Raw genomic sequence first — 22,488 nt, 5'->3', positions numbered from 1 at the left:
TATAGGAGTAGAGCTTTGAAGTTTGGACTAAATGATTTCCAGAGGTCCTTCATAAACTACTTTTTTTCTATGATTGCAATGATTCTCCATAATGTATTATGAATTTCTAATGAAAAAGAATGGTTTGACTAAATTCTTATAAATACAAGCCCAAACAATCCTTATGTAGTTCATCTTTATTGTGGAGTACTAGCACTACTTCTCTCATTATCTCTCTGTTAAAGAAGCTAATAAAGGAAAATAATAGAAACTAATGGTTATGTGGGATTTCCTATGCAGGGTATTTTGATGTTGTAGTCTGCTAAAAAGCCCACATATCTATATACTTTTGAAATGGATGCAGAACAGAGAACCTATGGTTGATTAATGCAAATATATGAATACTAATCAAAGAGTCTTTGATACTTTCTCCAGTCTACTAGATACATCTTCAGAAATACATTTTCAGAAATGTGTTAAGTTTACAATTGTTCTTGGTACATTCTTTTTATACCTGTGCTAATAGAATGGGTCAAACCATCTCAAAATGTAACACTGGAAATGGTAGTACCACTGTTTTTTTCCCTTCACTCACCAGTTACATAACTTTCAACATATAAAGCTGCTGTAAAGTCCATGAAAATGAGGGTGCTGTACCTGGTGAGGAGATGTGAGCCTTTTTTCATATGTCAATTGACTTCCTTCTGTGGAGAAGCGGAAACTTTTTCTTCTGATACTGTCTTCTGATTCGGACTTGGGGAATTTATCACTATCTCCTTTGTCCTCGGCTTCAGACATTTCTCTCTGCCTTCTTTTCTTCCTTCTGTTTCTTCTTTCTTTAGCACTCTTTGAGCTCAACTTTGATGCTTCTGAAGAGCTTTCCAAGAGTTCTCCTAATCCCCCTACACCACTGAAATCTCTTGATGCAACTGATGCCGCTGCTACTGCTGCTGTTGTCTGTCAGGTTACAAAGCAAGGTATTAGTAGGCTAAAAAAAAAGAATAATTTTATAGTCTTTTATCAACTTTTTTTTATTATCACTGTGATAATAATGTTCTTTGTACACTCTTGATTATGTAAATATCCAAATCCAAACAAATTAAACTGAAGATAAAATACTGAGTTGTAAAGCTCCTCATTGTTAGCAGCATCAGCTACTTGAAGCACTGACTTCAGCAGAACAATAGCCACACTATTCATTAAAGAATTGTTGCACAAGACACTGGTCTAAAATAAAAGTAACCAGAAAAGTATAAACATAGCGCTTTTTCATCTATTTCAGAACTGCTATTCCGTTTGGTCTTGAGAAAAGTCCCATAACATGCTCTAATTCAGTTGATGCCTTCTGAGTTCTTACAGAGAAAACTAATGCCTAGCATTCACTTCATCAGTTAATGTATCATAATCCAACTACAGCCTACAAGTAGTTGAATCCAGCCTTTCTTCACTGTCTTTATAGCAAGGATGCTCCCCTTTCTCTCCCTCTACCTTCACTGGGAAGAGCCACACTCTCTAGACATATCTTCAAGCCCTGCCTTCCTCCCACATTTCCCATGGTATCACCACTCTATGTCTTTGTTATAGATATGCAAAGGTACATTTATTGTCTGTTGGTGCTGCAGCCAGAGATAAGAAAACATTGAGATTTTTTCTCTGGTGGAAAAGAGTAGGATTATTTACTGGAGCAAAGAGTCATCCGAAAACTCAGGACCAGTATCTTTAGCTACAGTGCTCAGCCTACTTGGTTTGCTTCATTAGGGAAACAGGTTCATTTAGTCATCAAAAAAGGAAGAATTGAGAGTATGTTCAGTGCTGTTCCTAGAAAGAACTGTGGGAGATTCTATGAAATTCTGCAGTGGAAAATATGTTTGGGAAGGTAATAGATTGCTGTGAGCTTACAAAAAATGGTGGTTTGATAAATGGCAAGAGACTAGGGTTATATAACAAAGATAACTAGTAATTATACAGCAAAACATATTATATTCAATGCCAAGTATTTCAGGAGTGATGACATACCTCTCTACAGTGGGAAAGGGTAGTTTGAAAGCTCGTAGTATGAATTAATGTCTTTCTTTGCCACAATATACAGCCCATGCTATACAAGTTGACTTTATACAGACTTATTCTGCTAAAAGGAGCATTAAAAGGATTCTGAAGTGTTTATAAATTAAAAAAGTGATACTCTAAGTTTTGTCATACTGGTTCACACAATATCATCCTTCAAAGACTCTAACAGAAACAAAGGCAGCAGATGCTGAGTCATCACCCATCTACTTCATAATAGTAACAGCAAAGGTCAAACAAGTGGAGCAATCCAAAGACCACTGTGATAACTTAATTTTGTGGATGAATAGGTTCAGTGTCCAGGGGGGTGAAGAGATGGGTCCCAAATTCATTTCTCATTCAACAGCTCAGTAATCCACCTTGTAATGGCTACTTTCTGCTAATATTGTCACAAACAAAAAAGATACTGACTGTAATAATGCTTTACTTATAATGAATTTATTGGTCATTCATTTTAAAAAATGTGACTTTCCAGAGTCTTTATCCAACCTGCCTTATAGTCTCCGTTTCATATTCCGTTCTTCCTAATTCTGAATCAGTTTCATCTGTCTCAATTCTCAAACATACAAACATATAGATGAGCCTCCTGATATCTTTTGATATAATGTGATTTAGTGCCTTTAATGGATTAAAATAACAGATTTAAGAAAAACCCAACAACATACTCTTTGCTGAAATTTAACATTTTAAAATTTAAATTTTACAGGATTCTGCTTTTTCTTTAGTGATTTGAAAGTGATAAGATTTAATGACTGAAATAAAGATAGGCTAATTAGATTTCACAGGTCATACATAAAGATTTCTTTTCAAGAAAAAGATGGAGAGTTTCTCTTTTTATTATCACTTTATGGAGTCATTCAAACTTAGTGAAAGTAGTTGTAAAATAGTACCAAAAATATAGTTTCATAGAAGATTCTAATTTGCTTGCATTTTATAAACACTGTCCTGTTGAAAATTACTAAATACCATTTGAAAAGCAATGGAAAGTCAGTCCAGAAATTAGACAGGTGGCCGACTCACAGAGCTGAACTCCTGCATACATCTACTTTTGGATAAGAAAGCCTTTCACAAAAGTATCTACTAAAATGTCTTTTTCTCATAAAACTTTAAATAATTTTCTTCTCTTTTCAAATAAAACAAAGACTACTTTAAAAGAATTATGAAGTAATACCTCTGTTAAAAATATTGCTTGTCTGGTTATGAATATTGCTCATCTGGTTATGAATATTGCTTGTCTGTTCTAAGGGTATATAAACTTCTGATTTACTTCAGTGTCAGTTACGGATATGTTTAAGTGCCTTCCTGGACAGAAACCTAAAAGAACACAGACTACCATCCTGCTCTCTAGTTGACGAATATTTGTGAAGAACTACTAAGTACGGCAAGCCTGGCAATTCTCACTCAAATTTAAACAAGAAGTAACATCACTAGACTTTTTTCATGCTGTTCATAAGATCTGTAAAATAAAAGCATCATGAATTACCACTACTTACAATCAGGTTTCTAGAAGGCTCTTATCACAAATATTTTACTTTTCTAGTTTTTTGATGAAGAAAGTATCATTCTTCTCTGTACCATTAGCTTGATTTTTTTGCTATTTGCTATTTGTTCCCGTTTTAATTTGGCTATTTCCACATTTATAACTTGCATGGTAAACAAGACCTTTCTTTTTTTCCGTAATTCATTGCACATTTCATACATGTTATAATTCATAAAAGATTTTTATCCTTGCCTTAAGAAAAAGGCTGTTTAGAAAGTACAATTTCCATCACTACCTGAGCTTCTTCTTGTTGCTTCTTGAGTTGTTCCAGCATCTGCTGAAATTCTGCCTCTTTTTGCTCTGCTTCTTCCATGGTTGCTTGATTCTGTTCTTCATAGGCCATGGCGACCACAGCCAGGATCAAATTGATCAGATAGAAAGAGCCCAGAAAAATCACCAGAACAAAAAATATCATGTATGTCTTCCCAGCAGCACGCAGTGTCTAGGGAGTGGAAAGCATATGTTATTCCACCACTTATCTTTGTTACTGTAACAGTGGTATGCTTTCAGCTCATGTAAAAATAAGCCTATTTATAAAATTTCAGATGTCACCAACAGTTTACTTGTTATGTCATAACAATTTCTTACCAGCTGATACAGGTTTTCCCAGAAGTCCTGAGTCATTAGCCGAAACAATGACAAAAAAGCCCAACTGAAGGTGTCAAAACTTGTGTAGCCATAATTGGGGTTTCTACCAGCTTTCACACATATATACCCTTCTGGGCATTGCCTGCATGAAAACCAAACAGGAGGTGCTTAGTCATAACTTTTATTCCCCTCTAGAACATATTTATTATCTGTTGGAACAATACGCATTATTTTCCCACAGGAAATCCATCAATTACAATTAAATTCATTCAGAAGAAAAAGTCCTAAGAAACTAACTAATTACAGTGTAAATGAAAGATACCCTTTCCATCCATTCACTGGTTGAAATGACCTAAATATTAAACCTCTCCTCAGTCACGTTTTGCAAATAGAATCTTCATTCCAAATGAATCAATTCTGAGCAGAAATAATTGCTAATAGATTGCTAAGGTTACAAGCAGATTAAACAATACTATTAGCTAAATCCAATTGTAGCATTAGGGATGTCCCTATCTATAGGGATGTCCCTATCTGATATATATATGCTGATATATACATTTTTAGTAAGCCTCTTCGCTGTTGCCAGTCAGATATCCAAGTTCAGCTGACAATTCTAAGGTCATAAGTGGGCACATGTGAATGGTAGAATTTGCCAGGAATAGAAGAATTCAGCTTGAAGAAAAAGATTCAGTCTTTAACTGTGAAGTCACTGTTGTGCCTTCTTAATATTTTGCAGGCTCTCTTTCTCAGTTCTAACTTTTGCTTTCCTTTTACTTTTTTCAATCAGAAAGTCACCAAAATAGACTTTACAAGAGTTCAAATTTTATCATTAACATCAACATCATTTTCCAATTAAGCAGGAAAAAAGGCTGTTAATTAGTGTTTTATTTAGACAAAGAGTAAAATATTTTGACTTAAGCAAGAAATTCTTGCTTAGCAGCAAAACTCCATCAGTTCTATAACCCTGCTAAATATGGAGTTGCAACTAGGTTTTGTGTTATTGTTTTTTCTACAGAGGATAACAGAGAATTTTTGAAAGGGTCTTACCCTGCATCAGAGCTATTACCACAAAGTAGGGCATCTCTTTGTCCTTCCAAAATGTAAAAATGAGCTGTGTAGAAAGTATTAGAAATATATATGAATAAATCAAATAAATCTGAAATTGCTACAAAGTAAAACAAAAATAAATTGTGTTAAAGTGTCTAGCTGCTAATTACTTTGTGGCTTGTTTAGAAACCTCTCTAGCTATTGTACTTTTTTATTGTATGTATTTCATCTCTGTCAGTCAATGACTACAAGCAGTTCTACATAAGGCAGAAATATAAACTACAGAATGTTCTTTGTTTGATCAAAAATAGTTACATATTTTAGCCACAAATGTATTAAAAAGTTATATCAGATATTCTTACTTTCGTCCTCAATGTAATCCTTCCAGTTAAATGTGCTCACTGTCATATTAACAAATGTACCATTTTCATTCATTGTGCTGTTAAAGTAGGAAATAATGCTTATTTCAAAAGTAGAATTGTCTGGAGGCCACTGCAGGCATTTATTCCTCAAGTTGCCCATGAACAGCTGCAGCCCTATCAGTGCAAATACACTCAGACAAAACACAGTCAGGATCATCACGTCTGAGAGTTTCTTCACAGACTGAATTAGGGCTCCCACAATAGTCTTCAGGCCTGCAAAGAAAAAAGATCCATAGAATTATCAAACAGTATCTTTGCCCTTCCCATATAATTAATATGTCATGCAGACACTTAAATTTTTTACTTTTCAAAAAGTAAAGCTTCATGAGCAGCCTCAGAGCTTGTGAAGATGAATGAAAGAAAAAGATTCCTTTTCATGAATAGGCAACATACATATATTCCAATAAACCCAATATATAATGTTATTCTCAAGCAGGAAATTTTATCAATCATGCCTTCCTATTATAGATTTGATTCCATTTCTTAATTTTTCCCTGCATTTAATATTCTGCCAATAATTCAATTTCTAATTAATATTAAACATGACTTCACAACAGTATGAAGATAGCATGAAACAGAATTGCAAGTAACTTTGAGGAAAAACTCATTTGCATTTGATAAATTTTCCTGTGCATCCTTTATTTCCTTTTTGGTAGTTTTGTTGTTGTTGCTTCATTTTCTGTAAGACTAATGACAATTTTAAGTGGCAAAATAAAGGAAAAAATTCAAAACCAAGAAAGCCAGAGCACTAAAGCTTTTGTAATGTAGAGGCAAGTTTTCATAATAAAATGCAGAAAAACAAAGCAAAATAACCCATAGGCCTCATATTTTATGTTTCATGCAAGCATCTGTTAAACTCAAAGGCTGATTTTGCAAAATAAAAGAAGCTAATGCTGAAAAGGCAAAGAATCATAATTTAGGTTTATGATCCATGCCTTTGTTTTTTTCTTTTTTTTGGCAACATGAGCAGCGAACAGCAAGACTTATGCTCAAAGGAAGTGAATTCGACTTCAATGGAACGAAAGTCAGCCTCGGTGTTTAACCTCGCTCTCACCTGGAATGACTGATATTGTTTTCAAAGCTCGGAGAACTCTGAATGTTCTCAACGCTGAGACATTGCCCAGGTCCACAAACTCTGTCACATATCTGTAATAGGGGAGTTCACACACAAACACAATGACAGCACACAAATAACAGTTGGAGATACGAGGGGCCTAACACCTTACACCAACTTCTTCTTACCTGGAATTACAGAAATAGTTTTCAAAGCTCTCAATACTCTGAAAGTTCGAAGAGCTGAAACATTGCCTAGGTTTACAAATTCTGTTACATACCTGTAGGATTAAATCACAGTTATTCAGAATTGAGGCAGAGCTTATACTAATTATGTGGGTCTTCAAAACCTCTGTGGCAATACTAGCAATTGTACTTCAAAATTTACCTGTCTCTTCAGTACATCTCACTTTAATAATTATTTCCCTCAATTTTTCTTAAATGTCATTGAAGTGAAACTCACTGATTTGTATTAGAACAGCTAATTAAACTAACTAGCTTGTAATGGGATGGTGACATGAAGTCAAAGGGATGGCTTCATTTCTGGTGAGCAGAAAAATGTAGGACATGAAATTAGTGTCCCTCTAGTAATTCCACTAGTGGCTGACACTGTGTGTCAGCTCCTGCTGTATTTTACTTTGATTTGTGCATACTAAAATGTGTGATACAATGTCTAAACTTCACAGGTTGCAGAAATTAAGTGTTTAAATATATATATTTATTAGAATAATATTTACCACTAATTTCATGCCCTAAAAGCTTAAAAAGTTCTTGAACCACTTACGCCATTAAAATGACACTGAAGTCAAGCCAGTTCCATGGGTCTCGCAGAAAAGTAAAACCTTCTAAGCAGAAGCCCCTTGCAAGAATTTTGATAAGTGATTCAAAGGTATAAATTCCAGTGAAAGTGTACCTGAAAATCATCAAAGCAGGAATAGTGGATTTTGCATACTTATAGACAGTGCCATTCTTTAGCAAAGATGACTTACAAGAAAAGTATTTAGAAGTGAAAGGAGTAAATCATTAACTTCACTTGCCCTAAACATTGTAGTCAAAATTCAGTAGTTGAATTTTGAATGTGATATATATGCTACTCATTTTCTAAAAGAGTGATTTAATCTCAGTTCATGTGCTTGAAAATAATTTCAGACTCTAGTATTTATAGATACATTTCAGGCTTTGATATTTATATGTAAATTCTCTGGCACTCCCAGGGTTGCCTCTGCTTGCATTCATAAATCAGGTAGATGTCTAAGTGTTACAAAAAATGAAGAGTTTTTTTGGTGTCACAATCAGAGTTTTGTGAAAATCAGTTCTGGATAATAACTATACTCATGTCTATATTACATGTTTATTTCATAAATAATCATTAAATATAAGAAAGCATGCTCAGACTGTTATTCTTGAATATGTGGAGCATGATTGCAAGTTTACCTGTGTGGGAACAACCATTCATTTAACAACATAGAACAGTCAGTTATAACCAGCATAATGCAGGCACTTCCTGAGACCCACATAGATCTGTGTGGACCCTCAGAATAAAACAACTCTACCTACAGACCGTACTGCTCTCTTTTCAGACTCTCAGCAACTCTTAACAAGCCATAGTCACTGCTGAGCATACTGGGAATGGGTTAATAGTAGTGGTTTCTAAACACAGCATTCAGAGTAAGGCTCATTAATGCAGTGAAATAAATAAATAAAAATCAATAATGGCTATTTGAGAACAGGAGGGAATGAAAGAAACGAGTGGTTAGAACCAGGTTTTTCTTGAGTAGTATTATTTAAAATAAAAAAATAAAGGGTTTTGAGCAACCTGGCCCTGTGGAAGGTGTCCCTGCCCACAGCAGGGGGTTGGAACCGGATGATCTTCAAGGTCCCTTCCAACCAAAACCCTTCTTGATTCTATGATTCTACAATATTTCAGAGGAAAACACCTATCTGTATTTTGCTAGAGAACAAACACGCATTTATAACCATGAACAAGAAAAACAAATAGATAGTTTGTTGTTTCCTTACTTCTATCAGCTCTTTGTTTCTCCTTCATAGGTAAGGCCCTTTCCTCAGCTGTTTGAGTTTGTTGTGTTTGGGGGTTGTGTGTGCTTGCTATAGCAGGCACTTATGAGTTCACATGAGTGAGCCACAATAAATGTCCCACTGTGATAAGATCATGGATACTCAAGCAAAATATGGCTGGCCTCACCAATGGCATGCAACAATTTTACGTGCACATTTGTAGTTCTGGAGCTCCTTTCCCGATTTACAGCTCAGAATATCCAAGAACAAGAGCTTCTGTTCGTATTTCACAGTAGAAGGTCAGATATTCCTCAGACATAATTTTAAAGAACAAGGTGTTACCCTTAAACCCTTTAAGTTATTCATGAGGAAACCAGAAAGATATTGATGATCTCATGGAATCTGATTCTTCATGAGTCTAGACAAGCCCATTCTGGCATGCAACTTTTCATAAATGCTTCTTGTTTGGAGTCACACAAAAACAAAGATTAAAAAAAAAAAAAAGTAGAAATGTTTAACTTACTCTACATTCTTTGTCCAGTCTGGAGGGTTACTCATGGTCATAAATACACAATTGGTCAAAATAGTGCACATGATAAGCATGCTGAATAATGTAGATTATAGTCAAGGCATGTAAGTCAAAAAAGCATAACAGTATTTTATCTATTTTGAATGGTAAGCCATCTGGCATGTTATGGTGCACTTCCGTAAAACAATGCATTACTTTTGTAATTATAGCAGGTTTAGGTTTTAAATGAAACCTAAACACATCCTTAAGTCCATAAAATATGATATGACTACCCAAATGTAATTACTTATTGAAGACAGGGGGATCATTCTAAAAGATCTTTAGTCAGAGGCTGGTTGTTTAAGCCCAAGTTTTCCTTTGGATGTGACTGAAATGTATTTGAAAATACTGTTCTTTATCCTGAATTTTTTATAGGACACCTACCCCAGTGCTGAAAATACAATGCTGAAAAAGCAGCTCTTTACACATGCTCTTTTGTCCTTGCTAAGTGAGTCTAGTTCATGAATAGTACTACTGGTCTTGGTAAAAGTGTGACCTTAGATATGTTCAAGTGCAATGGTTTGTTACTAATTTGGCCTTAGCTGCAGGGCTTAGTATGGCATCAGGTCTCCTTTTAGATATAAAGCCTGATATTTAAACTCTGACAGCTTTAGGTGGTTCAGTAGAGAATTCTCTTGGCAAGAATGAAGATCATACTGTAATTCATCTGTAATATTGCTCCTTTTTAAAGTGTGAACAGTTTATATTTATTTAGCATAGTACACCCCCATGGACACAATTTGTGTATCCACATGAAAAGCATTATTTCAGTCATTAAATAGTTTTAAATGGCAAATCTTAAATCAACATTAAGAGAAAAGGATATGAATGTACCAAAATCTTGATAGCAATTTTTCTGACAGGATTAAAAGGAGTTAAAATATACAAGGCAGATGTGGCGCTGAATCGGAAAATTGCTTTTCCCTTATTCAATACTATGAAAGTCTGCAAAAAAGAAATACAAAATTAAAATACAGTCATGACTACATAAATATTTTTACTTCCTAGTAAAAGTTTCCATTCTCCACCTGAGAGGTACAAGTTCCATTCTACTGTCTTCCCGTGGTAGGAAAATAACTGATTTCTATAAATACAGTTAATTAAGCCTTCCACAGCCAATTCTCCAATTTGCAAAGTTTTCCAGCTTGTGGACTGGGAATTATAAAAAACAATGACAGTTTATCAATAAAGCAAAATGCAGCATTTTATCACTAAAATATTTCTGTTTTATTTCTAATCAAGTCTTTGATTAAAGTGAGTTTCAAATTAATCAAATACATTCTACCTTGTAAGCAAACACAAACAAAACCAAAATATCAAAAGGGCAATTCTAAATGCCAGTTTGTATTTGGAACAAATCCTTGACAGAATTATATACACATATATATGGCAACAAGGAGAAATACCTGTTACTACGCAATCAACTATAACTTCAAAATAATCTTTCTTTCATTTTATATTTTAAATACTACCAATATCAATTACACTTATATTCTAAAAATATATCTGTGAAAAAAAATAAAAAGGATTAATAAATTACCAGCTGGCATAGTTCTGAGCAGTCTGAGACAAACATACACCAGAATTTGGCAACCTATGACAACAATCTTTTTTTCAAAAAATTGCTGGGTTTGATTCTAACAATATGCTCTCATTTCCCCTATATGTGAGCAGCAAATTTAGCTAGTTATTATCTTTTAAAGTTTGACCTGATAAAGCTGTGGTTTGTGTTCATTTTATTCTGTTCCTGTTGGCAGTCATTGCCTAAGTGTATTTGTGCATGAATGAGGTTTACTTGCATCTCTGGTGCTGCTTGAAATTTCTTCAGGACATAACTATTCTTCATTCCTTTTGCTCTTTGTCGATGGTAATGGCTCTGCTTTGTGTTAACATAATAGAGTCTTTGTTACACTCTCAGCAGAGCTATACAGTATCACTGTTCTCCATGTTGATTTCCGTTCTCTGTAAAAAGTTGGCTGTGATCAGAAAAATGCTGCCCTCTCCACAGCCTTTACTGCCTATCTGGTCTGTCATCTCTGGCAGGGAAAGCAAACCTCTCCACGGTGGGAAAGAAAACAGGTAAAGGAGTGTTGCTGGTGCCTGTTCTCAGAATAACATCAAGGAAATGCTGAGGGTGGCAAAGAATGGACACATACTCATTGGCATTTCTCTCTGCCCTACAGTCCTTCACCCAGCTGGAAATGCTAGAAAGATGTTGCCTGTCCCAAGGTCACTGCTCCAGCAGAGCCTGAAGACAGACTACAATTCACATATGATTTTTTCTGCACTGACAAATCAATGATTAAGAGTAGTTTCTGCTCTACACGGGGGGAGGGATGACTAATTCTAGCCCATCATTTAAGATATCCATTTGTTTTCTGTTAAGCACAATTACACTGGTACATAATATAAATACAAATGTCACCTGTGACAAAAGATTATACAGTTTACTAATTGGTCTCATAGACTAAAAAGTCCATCAGTAGCCTGTGTTTTTACACTTTTTCTCCAAAAAATCATACTACTTTTTCCGATAAATGGAGTTTAGAAACTATGCTTCAGTACTTCTCAGTTTTCTGATACTTCACTTGCAGAAGCCTTGTTCAGATAACTTTATCCCTGAATTTATTTATGCAATTTTATTCCTGTTTTCGTTTATTTGTTCTGTTGTTTTTGGTTTGGGGTTTCTTTGTTTTGTTTTGTTTTTGTTTGTTTGGGGGGTTTTTTGTTTTGTTTGGAGGTTTTTTTGCAATTAGTCCAGAAACTTAGTGCGGACAATTATATTGTAAGTAATTTTGCATGGAACTGTTGATATAACCTAAACCATAAACATTAAAATAACCCTTGGCAATGCTTCTTCTCTGAACTTTGATTTCTTTATGTTTCCTTAATAATGTTAATATTTGTGTTATCTTCAGCACAGTTTATTTAACTTCAGCAACTGTTAGGTTACACAATTACATACAGATTCTGATTTATTTTCTGCTTTTTTTTCCTGTTTCCAAATCCATAGTTTTTAAACAGTCTTGCAAACCAAAGGCAACCATAAATTTAGCCACAAAACTGAGAGTATTATTTGTACAATTTTCTTCCTAACAAACAAATTTTCTTTAGACTTTAAAATATTTTAGGTCTTGATTGTTTTATAGTTGCTCAGTGTCAAGCTTCTTATCTTGATGGCAGCCTGGAATGCTTCTAGCCATCATCAGAGCAACTGTGTCCATTTCTCTGTTTCAGGGAGACAGAAAAAGATAATCCCAAGGTCTTATCCATAAAACACCTTCTGCATTTTTTAATTTAGGGGTGTTATCCACATCCTGATCTTCCTTCACTCTCCTTACCCACTACACTTTGCAGGTCTATCAGGAACTGAGAGAACATCTTGATACTGCTAAAGGAGCACACAGAAATAAACAAGAATATAGAGGAAAACCTGCTCTTCCTGTCATATGTACCTTTCACTAATCACTGCAGGACATAAGGTACTTTTAACTATTCCCAGGCTGGACCATTTCAGACCCTGGAGGAGTTCAAAATGGTCTACAACTAATCCTAGCTATGGAGGTATACTTGTTTGTTCCCTGTCTTTCTCTTAAGTGAAATAATGGCAGTCTGTTTCCAGACTGAATGGATCATTGCTGCAAGACCAAAAGACACACACTCTACTGCACATCCTGACTTTTAAAAAGTCAAACCTTTTACTTTAATGGAACTGTTTGAACTACCCTTTCTATATCCAAGTCACTGGCTTGCAGATCATGTGAAAAGTAAGAATCTGTATGACTGTGCAAATTTTAAGGGAAAATGCACCTCTTTTAGGAGTTTACATTCTTCATGGAGCAGAAATATGCTATTAATGGTCCAGTTGTGTTACAGCCTCACACATATAACTCAGAAACATTGCATTTATCTCACATATGTAACTCTTCACTCTGCTCTTTATGGAAAAAAACTCTTTAGAACACCAGAAATGTCTTTTTTCGATTCTTTACTCAAAACCAGCTTTTCCATGGTGTCTGCCACAGATTTGTAATTGACACCTATCCAGTAGAGATCTACCACAGCAATGCCAAGCACCTCAAACAATAGTTTTCATTGTGGTAGTTTTTATATGAGCCAAGATTTACACACAGTCTCTATATGCTACATATATATAGATAGATATATTTCATACATACATATATATGTTTACATATGTTATATTGCTATAGCAGAAACAAAGAATATGGTTACAGTCCTTTATTTCACTAACTTGTATGGATGCTACCTGGCTATCTACAACTATGTCCATTGCAAAACCATGCTCAGAACATCTCTTGTGTCTTATCCAGTCTTACTGCTATATTGAAATCAGGAAAATTCACTCACATTCTCAAGTTCAGGCAAGATCATGGAAGCTACATCTTCCTTACAATGAAGTAAATTACAAGTTACTCAACAGAATTGAAGCAGTCACAACACTAAAGAGCATAAATCAGTTTGGATAAATGAAAGGATGTTTCTGTATATTTAGTGGATTGATAGCTCTAACCATCATATTTTGTGATTAAACTTTTCTAGTGTAGGAAATTAAATTCTATTTTGTGCAAAACATTATTCACTCACTTTTTTATTGATATAATATGGGTCCAAGTCTTCCAAAGGTTCAGATACCATTCCTGGAGGTATGTCACCGTAAATAAATGGCAGTGTCTTTCCTGCCTCCAAGTCACTGTTTGGTTTTGGACCATTTTCATCATCATCATCTGTATGTTCTTGCTTGGGCTTTTTTGCTTTTTCTTCTGCACAACGCTTTTCAATAGCTGCGAGAGAATCTCTAGTAAAATAGCGGAAGCTTTCAGGTCCAGGTGGTGCCAGCAGTGCCTGTGCCATGTTTTCATCCTGCAAATTTAATTACTTTTAGCTTCTTGCATAAGAATGACCTATAAAAGAAAATTAAATAATTTAGGCAAACTAAATTGTACCAAGAGAAAAAAAGCGCCAACATTTGGTCAGAAACTCTTTCCAGGCGTAAACAGAAGCAGCATATTTCAAGGCTGAACAAAAGTTAAAAACAACTGCTCAGAATTCATTTATATATTTTATAAATTATTATTTAGCTTTTTCCTGCTGATCCAGAAAAAGCACTATTTCTGCCCACAAACACTGCTTTGCCTCTGTCCTTGGACTCTCTCAGTTAGAGCAACTGCTGATACGAGTGTTTTAACAGTATGGCTTTTTTCTTTTTTTTTTTTTTGTAACACGAAGTGTAAACACATGTTCTGTGAGGTACTCTTGAAAACTGTAAACCTATATTTTACTACTTAGATTTTATCTTCCCGTATTTTTTCAAGTATAAGTAATAAAACTTTACAAATGCAAATACAAATTAAATGAAAAAGAAAGTTTTGCACAACTAGTGCTGTTTAAATGACAGCAACTGAATTATGGGAGGAACAAGCATAATTCTTTCCTACTGACAGTTAACTGTGGTGAAGGCTAATATTAGATACCAAAGGTTAGGTTGCATTTATTGACTGTCTGTGAGCTGTGAATCAAAACCACAGGCCTTTTAAGTAAAAGGAAACAGGATGTACAATCAAGACTATGTGGAAAAAAATGCTGCTTCTGATTTTTTGCAAGGCAAGTGTTACAGCATTATTTCAGACTGAAAGTACTTTGAAATCTAAGACTGGTTCCCTGTGAATGTCTTTAGCGCCAGTGCTGGGTGATGCTGCTTTTTCCTGCTCTCTGCACTGAACTCTCCACTGTACAGCAGGTCTCTATATGAAGCCCTGCAGTGCATCAGCTGAAAGTAGTGTTATTTTGTCTCTTCCAAGTCCTTCTGCAGGAGGGCCAGTTATTTAAACTGATGCACTGTACAGCACAGCTGTACTGTAGACATGAAGAAAGCTTCTCTCAAGGAATATCTTGGAGAACTATGAGTTAATGTAATGTGCAGAATGAGAGAGATTCTGGAGTGGCTGGAGATACAGATGCAGTATAAATGGAAAAATAAACTGGAAAGCCAGCAGACAACCTTATCACAGGTTTCTACGCTGAAACTTCTGCTACTAATTTTTACTTTGTACAAGATGTAAGCCTTTGCTGATCCCTTTTTTAAAAAAATTAATGTAAATCCCAATTATAAGAATCCTAAACTCAAAATTGCCCTTTATTTCAGAATTAAAAGAACATTCATTCTCTGGATACAGTCCACAGTCCTTTGATTATTACTTTTGCCCATGCAGGATTAATAAACTAAGAAGATATTAAAAGTTTCCCTTTGGTCTTTCTGAATAATTCACTGCTTTATTCCACACTTTACAGGTCTGTGATTCAACTTCTCAAGCTAGGTGCCTTTTCTATGAAACCAGTCTTAGAAAGCGCATAAAAAAGAGTCATCAATGGGTCTGTCTTGTCTTTATAGTTCAGTGCATTAGTTTAGAACAGTTACAGGTATGAATGCTACAACACAATGCACTGCCCTCACTTGAAACAGATGCATTTGTATTGCTAGAAGTCCACAAAGAGGCCAACAAGTGACATAGGAAAGTATTAGCAGCAGGGGTTTCACTGTATTTCTCAGACAGGCCAACAAAAGTGCTTTAAAAAAGTTTTCCTGACAAGTTGGAAACATTACTTGAGACCTGCCTCCTCTACTCTCTAGCACAGTTATATCTTTCCTGGCTGCTGCTATTAGAGAAGAAGGGTTTTCCTATACTAAATGTGCCCCAAGCATTTTCGTTCAGATGACAAAGCTTAATAGAACAACACAGAAATAGTATTTGATTAGTGTTGCTATACATGCATTAATTTAATGGAACAATGAAACAAAAGTTGTTCTGTTCCCTGTACTGAGCCCTGAACAAGCCCTTCGCAATCCTTGAACGATGAACCACTCATTTGTTAGTGATAGCTTCCCTCTCCTTCCTTCACTGGTTTTTAAATCATTTTTTATCTGGAAACTAAACTGCCAGGACATGAATGATACTAGGCAGAATTCAGAATAACTTTCATTAAAAAACAATCTTTAAAGAAATAGTCTCAAAAATATGTGTGGTGCAGGCCTCTCAGTAACCTATGCTGCTCAGCAAAGAGTTTCAAGCATTTGAAATACAATTTGGGCCTAGATACCATATGTATAATGGTCTATAATTCAATTAATTTCATTAGAAAAATAAGGTTCCAATTTATTAAAGACAAGCTTTTGCCAAATAAATTCATTTAGCTGTAACTGAGCATTGCATTTCATAAATCCTTCTCCAGTTTTCCTTCAGTGTCTTCCTTTAAATAATAAGATTGAGCAATAAACAGTACCCATATGTTCTTAATTTTACATGTGGTTCAGCTAATTATATTATGTCTATGGATAACTTGTTAAACTTTTTAAAAATATAATTCTTGTTAAACCTTTTTAAAAATATAATTATCTTCTCAACATTTACACAGAAGATGAGTCAGAAAGTAAGTAAAATATCTGTGCTAACAATGTCAAATTAATTTTTCTGCATCTCTGAAAAAGCCAGAAGAAGTGGCCTGAAGGCATCTATTTTCGTGGTATTTTAAATAGGGCAAATGGTAAAAGTGAAAGTATCAGTGTAAGTAGCAGGTAGATACTAGGATTATTTATTAAAATCATCGGGTTATCTAACAGGTTATTTGCACTTTGCTTGAAACAGTCCACACACACCTTTCAAAATTTTCCAGGTGGAGAAATAGCCAACCTTGAAGTGGTTGGTTTTTTTCCCCTTTTGGAGAACTGGCATGAGAATTATTTCCCTGCTAAAACCTTGAAAAAGCTGACTACTGAGATTTTGATTCCATTAAAACTGAAACCATTAGTTAGGGTTGGAATAAGTGCAAATAATAGCAAATAGAATCTGTAAAATGACCAACTATCATAGTTTTCTTATGCTAATCTTTTATTTGAGAAGCTGTAATTTGGGACTAATATCTTCCTCTGTGCCAAGCCCTGCAATAGCCTCCCAGATGCTAAACCCTGGATTAAAAACTCCCCTCTAAATCACTAGTGTTAATAAGACTAGCTGTCTCACATTGAAATAAAGCTATTTGTCCAAATAAAACACGTGGGGTTCCCACGGTAGGAGAGACAGAAACAACAGGGCTAATGGCACCACCTCAGCATCAGCTGGGCATTATTTTCTGCAGGTTAGAACTAAAAAGTGTAGCTGCTGGGTGCTGATATCATCAGAAAATGACCTCAACTCAAACTATCACTGTCCTCAGGAGGAAAGGGGTACAGAGGGAGTGTAGGGACAGCCTAAAGAGATAAGTCTTAACTCTGTCTCTTAGTATTTGGGAAGTTGCTCTGCAAAATTCACATACTGGTTTTCTGGGAGTGAAAGTAAGTTACGTGTTTAAGTTACTATGCTCTGATCAAATTACAAATCAGGAAATGCTGCCTTCAATTTGTTCTAAAAAAAAAAGGATGGGTAAATATTAGTTTGTTGTGGACAAGATCTAAAATGAAATATTTTTATTGACATTTCTCTCGGCATTTGTGCACAGAGACTAATTTCATGAAGGAAAATCAATCCCCTTATCTGCTAAAGTGCTTTGAAATATTTAAGTTATAGATCATTGTCCTTTCATAGCTGACATTTATCATGTTTTTCCTGGCATAGCCACCCTATTTTTTGCTTCTTTAAAAATATTTGAGTAAGAAACAGAATTTTGAAAAGAAAACAAGAGACCCAAAATGTCACTGCTGTAGTTCACAGTGGTTCACAGTGGTAAATGCAATGCAAGGCAGATTTATTTATCTAAAGAGACATCCAGTCAAATCTATCGTGGATCCTAAGGCAAGGAATCCATGCAAGTTGGCTTCACAAAAGTAGGTATTTCAAGGAAAGGCATGACTTTCTTGAAGCTGAAAACAGCCTCCAGCATTTAGCACCTGGCCAGAACCTGCCCCTTCTTTAAACTGTAATCTACTAATTTAAACTATGATAGTTTGTGTTTGCAGGTCCTCACTGACTAACACACAGGATTTATTTTCCCGTTTTCCATTCAATTCAACGTTTACCATTCATCCATTGTGTCATTTTCTTTAGACTATAATTTATCTGTAGCAATGACTATAATTTTTGTCTGTATTTGCACAGTCAGCCTCAGTAGCCTATAGGCATTAGTGTTACATAACTATTCAAAATAAAAATAATGAAATCAGCACCAGGTATGTATTAATAAAATTAATAACTCACAAAGACAAAAACAGTTACTTGTTATGAGAATATGAAATCAACTAATAATGGTATGTCCCAGAAATAATATTCCTTAATAAAAACTTGCCTTAAAATTTTTTAGAATGGGGTAGTGATAAATACTGGTAGTTCACAGTGGCTGAAACCTGACCGAAGAACAGTAAATGCAGTAAATACTTCAGGTCTTCAGGGATATTACATGCAATTTTATTTAATATCCTCACTAATGCCTTGCAATTAGGTATGAAAGCATATTAACTAAATCTTAAGAACCCCAACCTCAACAAAAAAAAACACTGTAAGAGTTTGGAAATCTGGTAGAATATATTATATGAGGTTCAGTCTGAGTGGTGAAAGACTAGGCAGATGGGAAAACACTCAAAACAGATTAGATTAGAGACTGGAAAGCAATTTCAGAACTATCTGAAAGATCCAGAAGCTGTATCTTGGGAAAATATCGTTGGACACAGCTCACTCTCATCAGACCTTGCTATGGACAGTCTTTCCCCGTGCTTATTTGCCTGTTTATGCCCATTGCCATCCCACAGCCATCTCTTTTCTTCCCTCTATCTCACTGCAACATTTGCTTTTGAATTAATTTGTTCTTATTTCTTCTCTCCTCCTGCCTAGGAGTGGCAAATAATGGATTATGATTCCTCCACCAAGGCCAACTGTACGTAGTAAACAGGAGTAAAAACTGATAGGTTATGTAAAGGCATGAATCTAGATTCCTCAGATATGTATCCGCAAGTTGCAGGACTCCCAAAATAAATCATCTGACCCATTTATTTGTAAAAATTCACCCAAACCTCTAGGAATTCTTTAAATGGAGGCCTGCCTTATATTTTCTTCAATACCATAAGTTGCCTCTGAGAAGGTGTGAAAAGAGATCAAGTGTCAATACTTGAAATATTGGAGAAATCTGAAGGACAGATGAAAACCACGTGTAATTTAAGAGGAAGAGGAAGGGTCTCTTTCTTAGCCCATCAACTGAGTTGGAATACAGTACTTAATTAACATTTTGCAAATACCTTCCAGTGCTAAAGATCCCTAAATTATAATGAAAAATAGCTACAACATACGTAACACAAATTTCTATGTCTAGACCTCATTAAAGGGGTTCATTTCATTTTCCCACTGGTATTTTAGTGAAGGAATGCAGTGCTATATCAAAAGGCCATCTTACAAAGTGAAACATTATTTCCGTGTGAGAAGAAAAGTCTTACCTTTGTTTTTCTAAGAAATGCCAAATCTCAGAATTTAGCCCATGTATCTTGTGCTAATCTGAAAAAAAAGGCTGCATTTCTAGCAGAAAATGGAATTGGCAAGAAAGGTTTCTCCTTGGGAGCTGAAGCTTCTTCAAGACTGAAGTTTCATTAAGACTCTCTCATTCTTTGCTCCTGTGTCCAAAGCTTCTGAAAGTTAATTGCGGTAGACAGAGATAAGTCTACATATTCACATAGACATATTTTTCCAACCTAAGAGCACAGAGAGGTAGAAAAAGCAGGATTCAAAACGGATTATTCCACAAAACCTAATACAGACCAAAAGTACATTTTAGAATATTCTTTAGGTGATATGAGTTTCAAAAATTCCTTTTAAATTCCATTTAATCTTTTACCTTCATGTTTTAACTAAAAGGGGAAAATTAGTCTTGTTGACATTACTGCATGACTAGTGGAGTCTTTAGTAGACATGGGATAAAGATAATTGTGTGCCCAGGCTAACAGGAGTGCTCCCATCTGGCACTCGGGGAACTGCACAGTGTATCATTACTCCCCACTGGATTTACTGTCTTTAACCAGGAAGAGAAGTTAATTAACCCTGTATTTGCATGAAAACACAGACACTTCTTCAAGTTTTCTTACAGAATGTTGATTTGAGTGTTTTTCTTTGCATAAAACTTTTTCTTCCATGTCAAGTAACGTAATAGCAGAAAAAGACAGTATCTTCAGGTTCCTAAATTTAAAGATTGCATCATTGCAAAAGCTGACCAAAGGTTGGTTGTGGCTTCCTCGGTCTTTAATAATCTGAGTATCTAGTTAATTAAATAGTCTACTTACATCTTACAAATTTTAGTCTTCAGCCATTGAGATTGAGATGAGCTGTCTTTGAGACATTTATTCTCATTTGGATATCTCATCTAGATGTATTTCTGGCTTTTGCTGTACTTTTTATATTGTTGTTATTTTGCTTTTACTCCCAGAGAAGAAGACATCCCTCTCTTTTAGGTCTCTGCTCCTGCCAAAGCAGCCCTCAGTAATACTTTTATCCAAATATAGTGAGAATGAGCAGCCACTGTAGAAACTCTGTAGATAAAATAAAGAAAATCTGAGTAGACACAGATCAGGTCAAAGAGAACACAGGAGATGGAAAAACAAAAAGTGAAAGCTTTCTATTAGATCACTGCTTCTCCTGTTTTTACATTAGAAGATGTCAAAGTCCTCTGACAAGAAAATATGTTTCAAAACTAACCTAGAATTTACCTAGTATTAGTTCCTATCAATCTAGAATTACATTTTCTCTGAAGATACAGTAAGTGCTACCACAACTAGAGCTTCCACTGTTTAATAATGTAACATCAAGTCATTCCAAGGATTGCTAAGAACAAATTCTTTCAATGCCTTGGTCATTTTGAGTAAGGCACTGATTCAGCACATTTTGCTGTGGTGAGTCACTACTGGAGAGGCTCCACTGAAGACATCTGAAAGCTGTGTCTCCAGTACTGACCTCAGGGGATCATGACTCTGCCACCAGTGATACTTATCCACCAATGCATATTTTACACTGAATGCAGCTTTCCCTGGGGGTACGTAGGGGACTTCCCCATCCCTTTGCCTAATGGGCGCATCTGGATTCTGCCTCTGAAGCAGCGCTGGGGCTGAAATCTGATCTCATGGTCAGATACAGCAAAATGTTTAAGTGCTGTTGCCCGCAAGTTTAAAAATAATATGAAAGGGATTCTATAGCTTCCTATTAAAAGAGTAATCACTAATACTAAACATTCATATGACATTTATTTTCAAAAGAGTTTTACAACTATCAAGTTGTAAAATATCTGGCAGTTTGAAAAATGTCGAGGAAGCAATTTTGAATGTGAAAATTCTTAATAACTCTAGCCGTGCAGGTAGTTTCAATAAATCTATATTTTGAATTAAAGCACAAGGCAGAGAACTATCACCTCATCTCTACGCATCACGGTAGTATAGCAGTATCAGTTGTTGTCACAGCAAAACTTGAAGGAAGGAAGTTGGTTGAATTGTGAGCCCTTTGTCCTGAATATGTAATAGGCTTAGGCCATGTCAGTGTAATTTCATTACAGGATTTCAATTAACATCTCATCTCATCTCATATAGTTTTTAGCTTTTTTTCATATAACACAAATATTTGCAATACACTAAAAAACCAAACAAACCTTTGGGTTTTTTTCCCTTAAATGCATGTCTTTGGTTCTCACCCCAATACCAGAAGTTTTCATAGGTGGGTCCAGATTATACAGTTTTACTGTAGCTGAAGGTGATGATAGAGAATTATTTTGACTGATAAAACATTGACCAAAATAATTTTTATTTAGGGTACCTTATCTTGATTCATTTCCCAAGAATGAATCATAGGTAAAATCTCAGGCCTAGTCAGAGGTGATTCCTGATAGACAGACCATATATATTGTTTCCTGTAAGGCTCTTTCCTGAAGTCTTCGGCATATATGGCATGAGCATTTATTTTAAGACTGGTTAGAACATCTTTCAAATTCTGAGACGTGATATTGCTTCAAAAAATGTTTCAAACTATATCCTCACACACTTGAGCTCCCTTTCAATGTAATGATAAAATGGAAAAGAAAGAAATAGGGTTATTAAAAATTAGATATTCTCATAAAGACCATTATAGGGCAATATGCCAGGGATGGTGTCAACTAAGTGAAATCTAATGTTAGAGGCAAATGCAATGAACACAAATCATGGGCAACCATATGGACATTTGGTGTTAAGGAATTATGAAAGT

General features: G+C 35.3%; 1 protein-coding gene across 5 annotated transcripts in view; it reads right to left on the bottom strand.

The window, feature by feature from the left end:
* Nucleotides 1-22,488, bottom strand: part of LOC113965373 (sodium channel protein type 3 subunit alpha) — a 73,604-nt gene that overhangs the window by 44,260 nt on the left and 6,856 nt on the right. The window contains exons 2-13 of one of the 5 annotated variants that reach the window (XM_027678703.1): nt 20,547-20,792; nt 19,710-19,961; nt 13,883-14,199; nt 10,104-10,222; nt 9,233-9,322; nt 7,478-7,606; nt 6,883-6,974; nt 5,581-5,853; nt 5,219-5,282; nt 4,172-4,313; nt 3,819-4,025; nt 637-936 (exon numbers count right to left, since the gene is read on the bottom strand). In XM_027678703.1, coding sequence (XP_027534504.1) covers nt 637-936; nt 3,819-4,025; nt 4,172-4,313; nt 5,219-5,282; nt 5,581-5,853; nt 6,883-6,974; nt 7,478-7,606; nt 9,233-9,322; nt 10,104-10,222; nt 13,883-14,149 — 1,683 coding nt within the window. In that variant the 5' untranslated portion in view covers nt 14,150-14,199; nt 19,710-19,961; nt 20,547-20,792. Of the gene's footprint in view, nt 1-636; nt 937-3,818; nt 4,026-4,171; nt 4,314-5,218; nt 5,283-5,580; nt 5,854-6,694; nt 6,787-6,882; nt 6,975-7,477; nt 7,607-9,232; nt 9,323-10,103; nt 10,223-13,882; nt 14,200-19,709; nt 19,962-20,546; nt 20,793-22,488 lie in introns of all 5 variants that reach the window. The other 4 variants (XM_027678699.1, XM_027678701.1, XM_027678704.1 and 1 more) reach the window with 4 other exon arrangements.

This window comes from Neopelma chrysocephalum, unplaced genomic scaffold, assembly GCF_003984885.1.
Source record: "Neopelma chrysocephalum unplaced genomic scaffold, ASM398488v2 Primary Assembly neopelma1_44, whole genome shotgun sequence".
In the NCBI taxonomy this organism is placed as follows: domain Eukaryota; kingdom Metazoa; phylum Chordata; class Aves; order Passeriformes; family Pipridae; genus Neopelma; species Neopelma chrysocephalum.
Note: the sequence above shows the minus strand (reverse complement) of the source record. Positions and strands in the feature narration are given on the sequence as shown.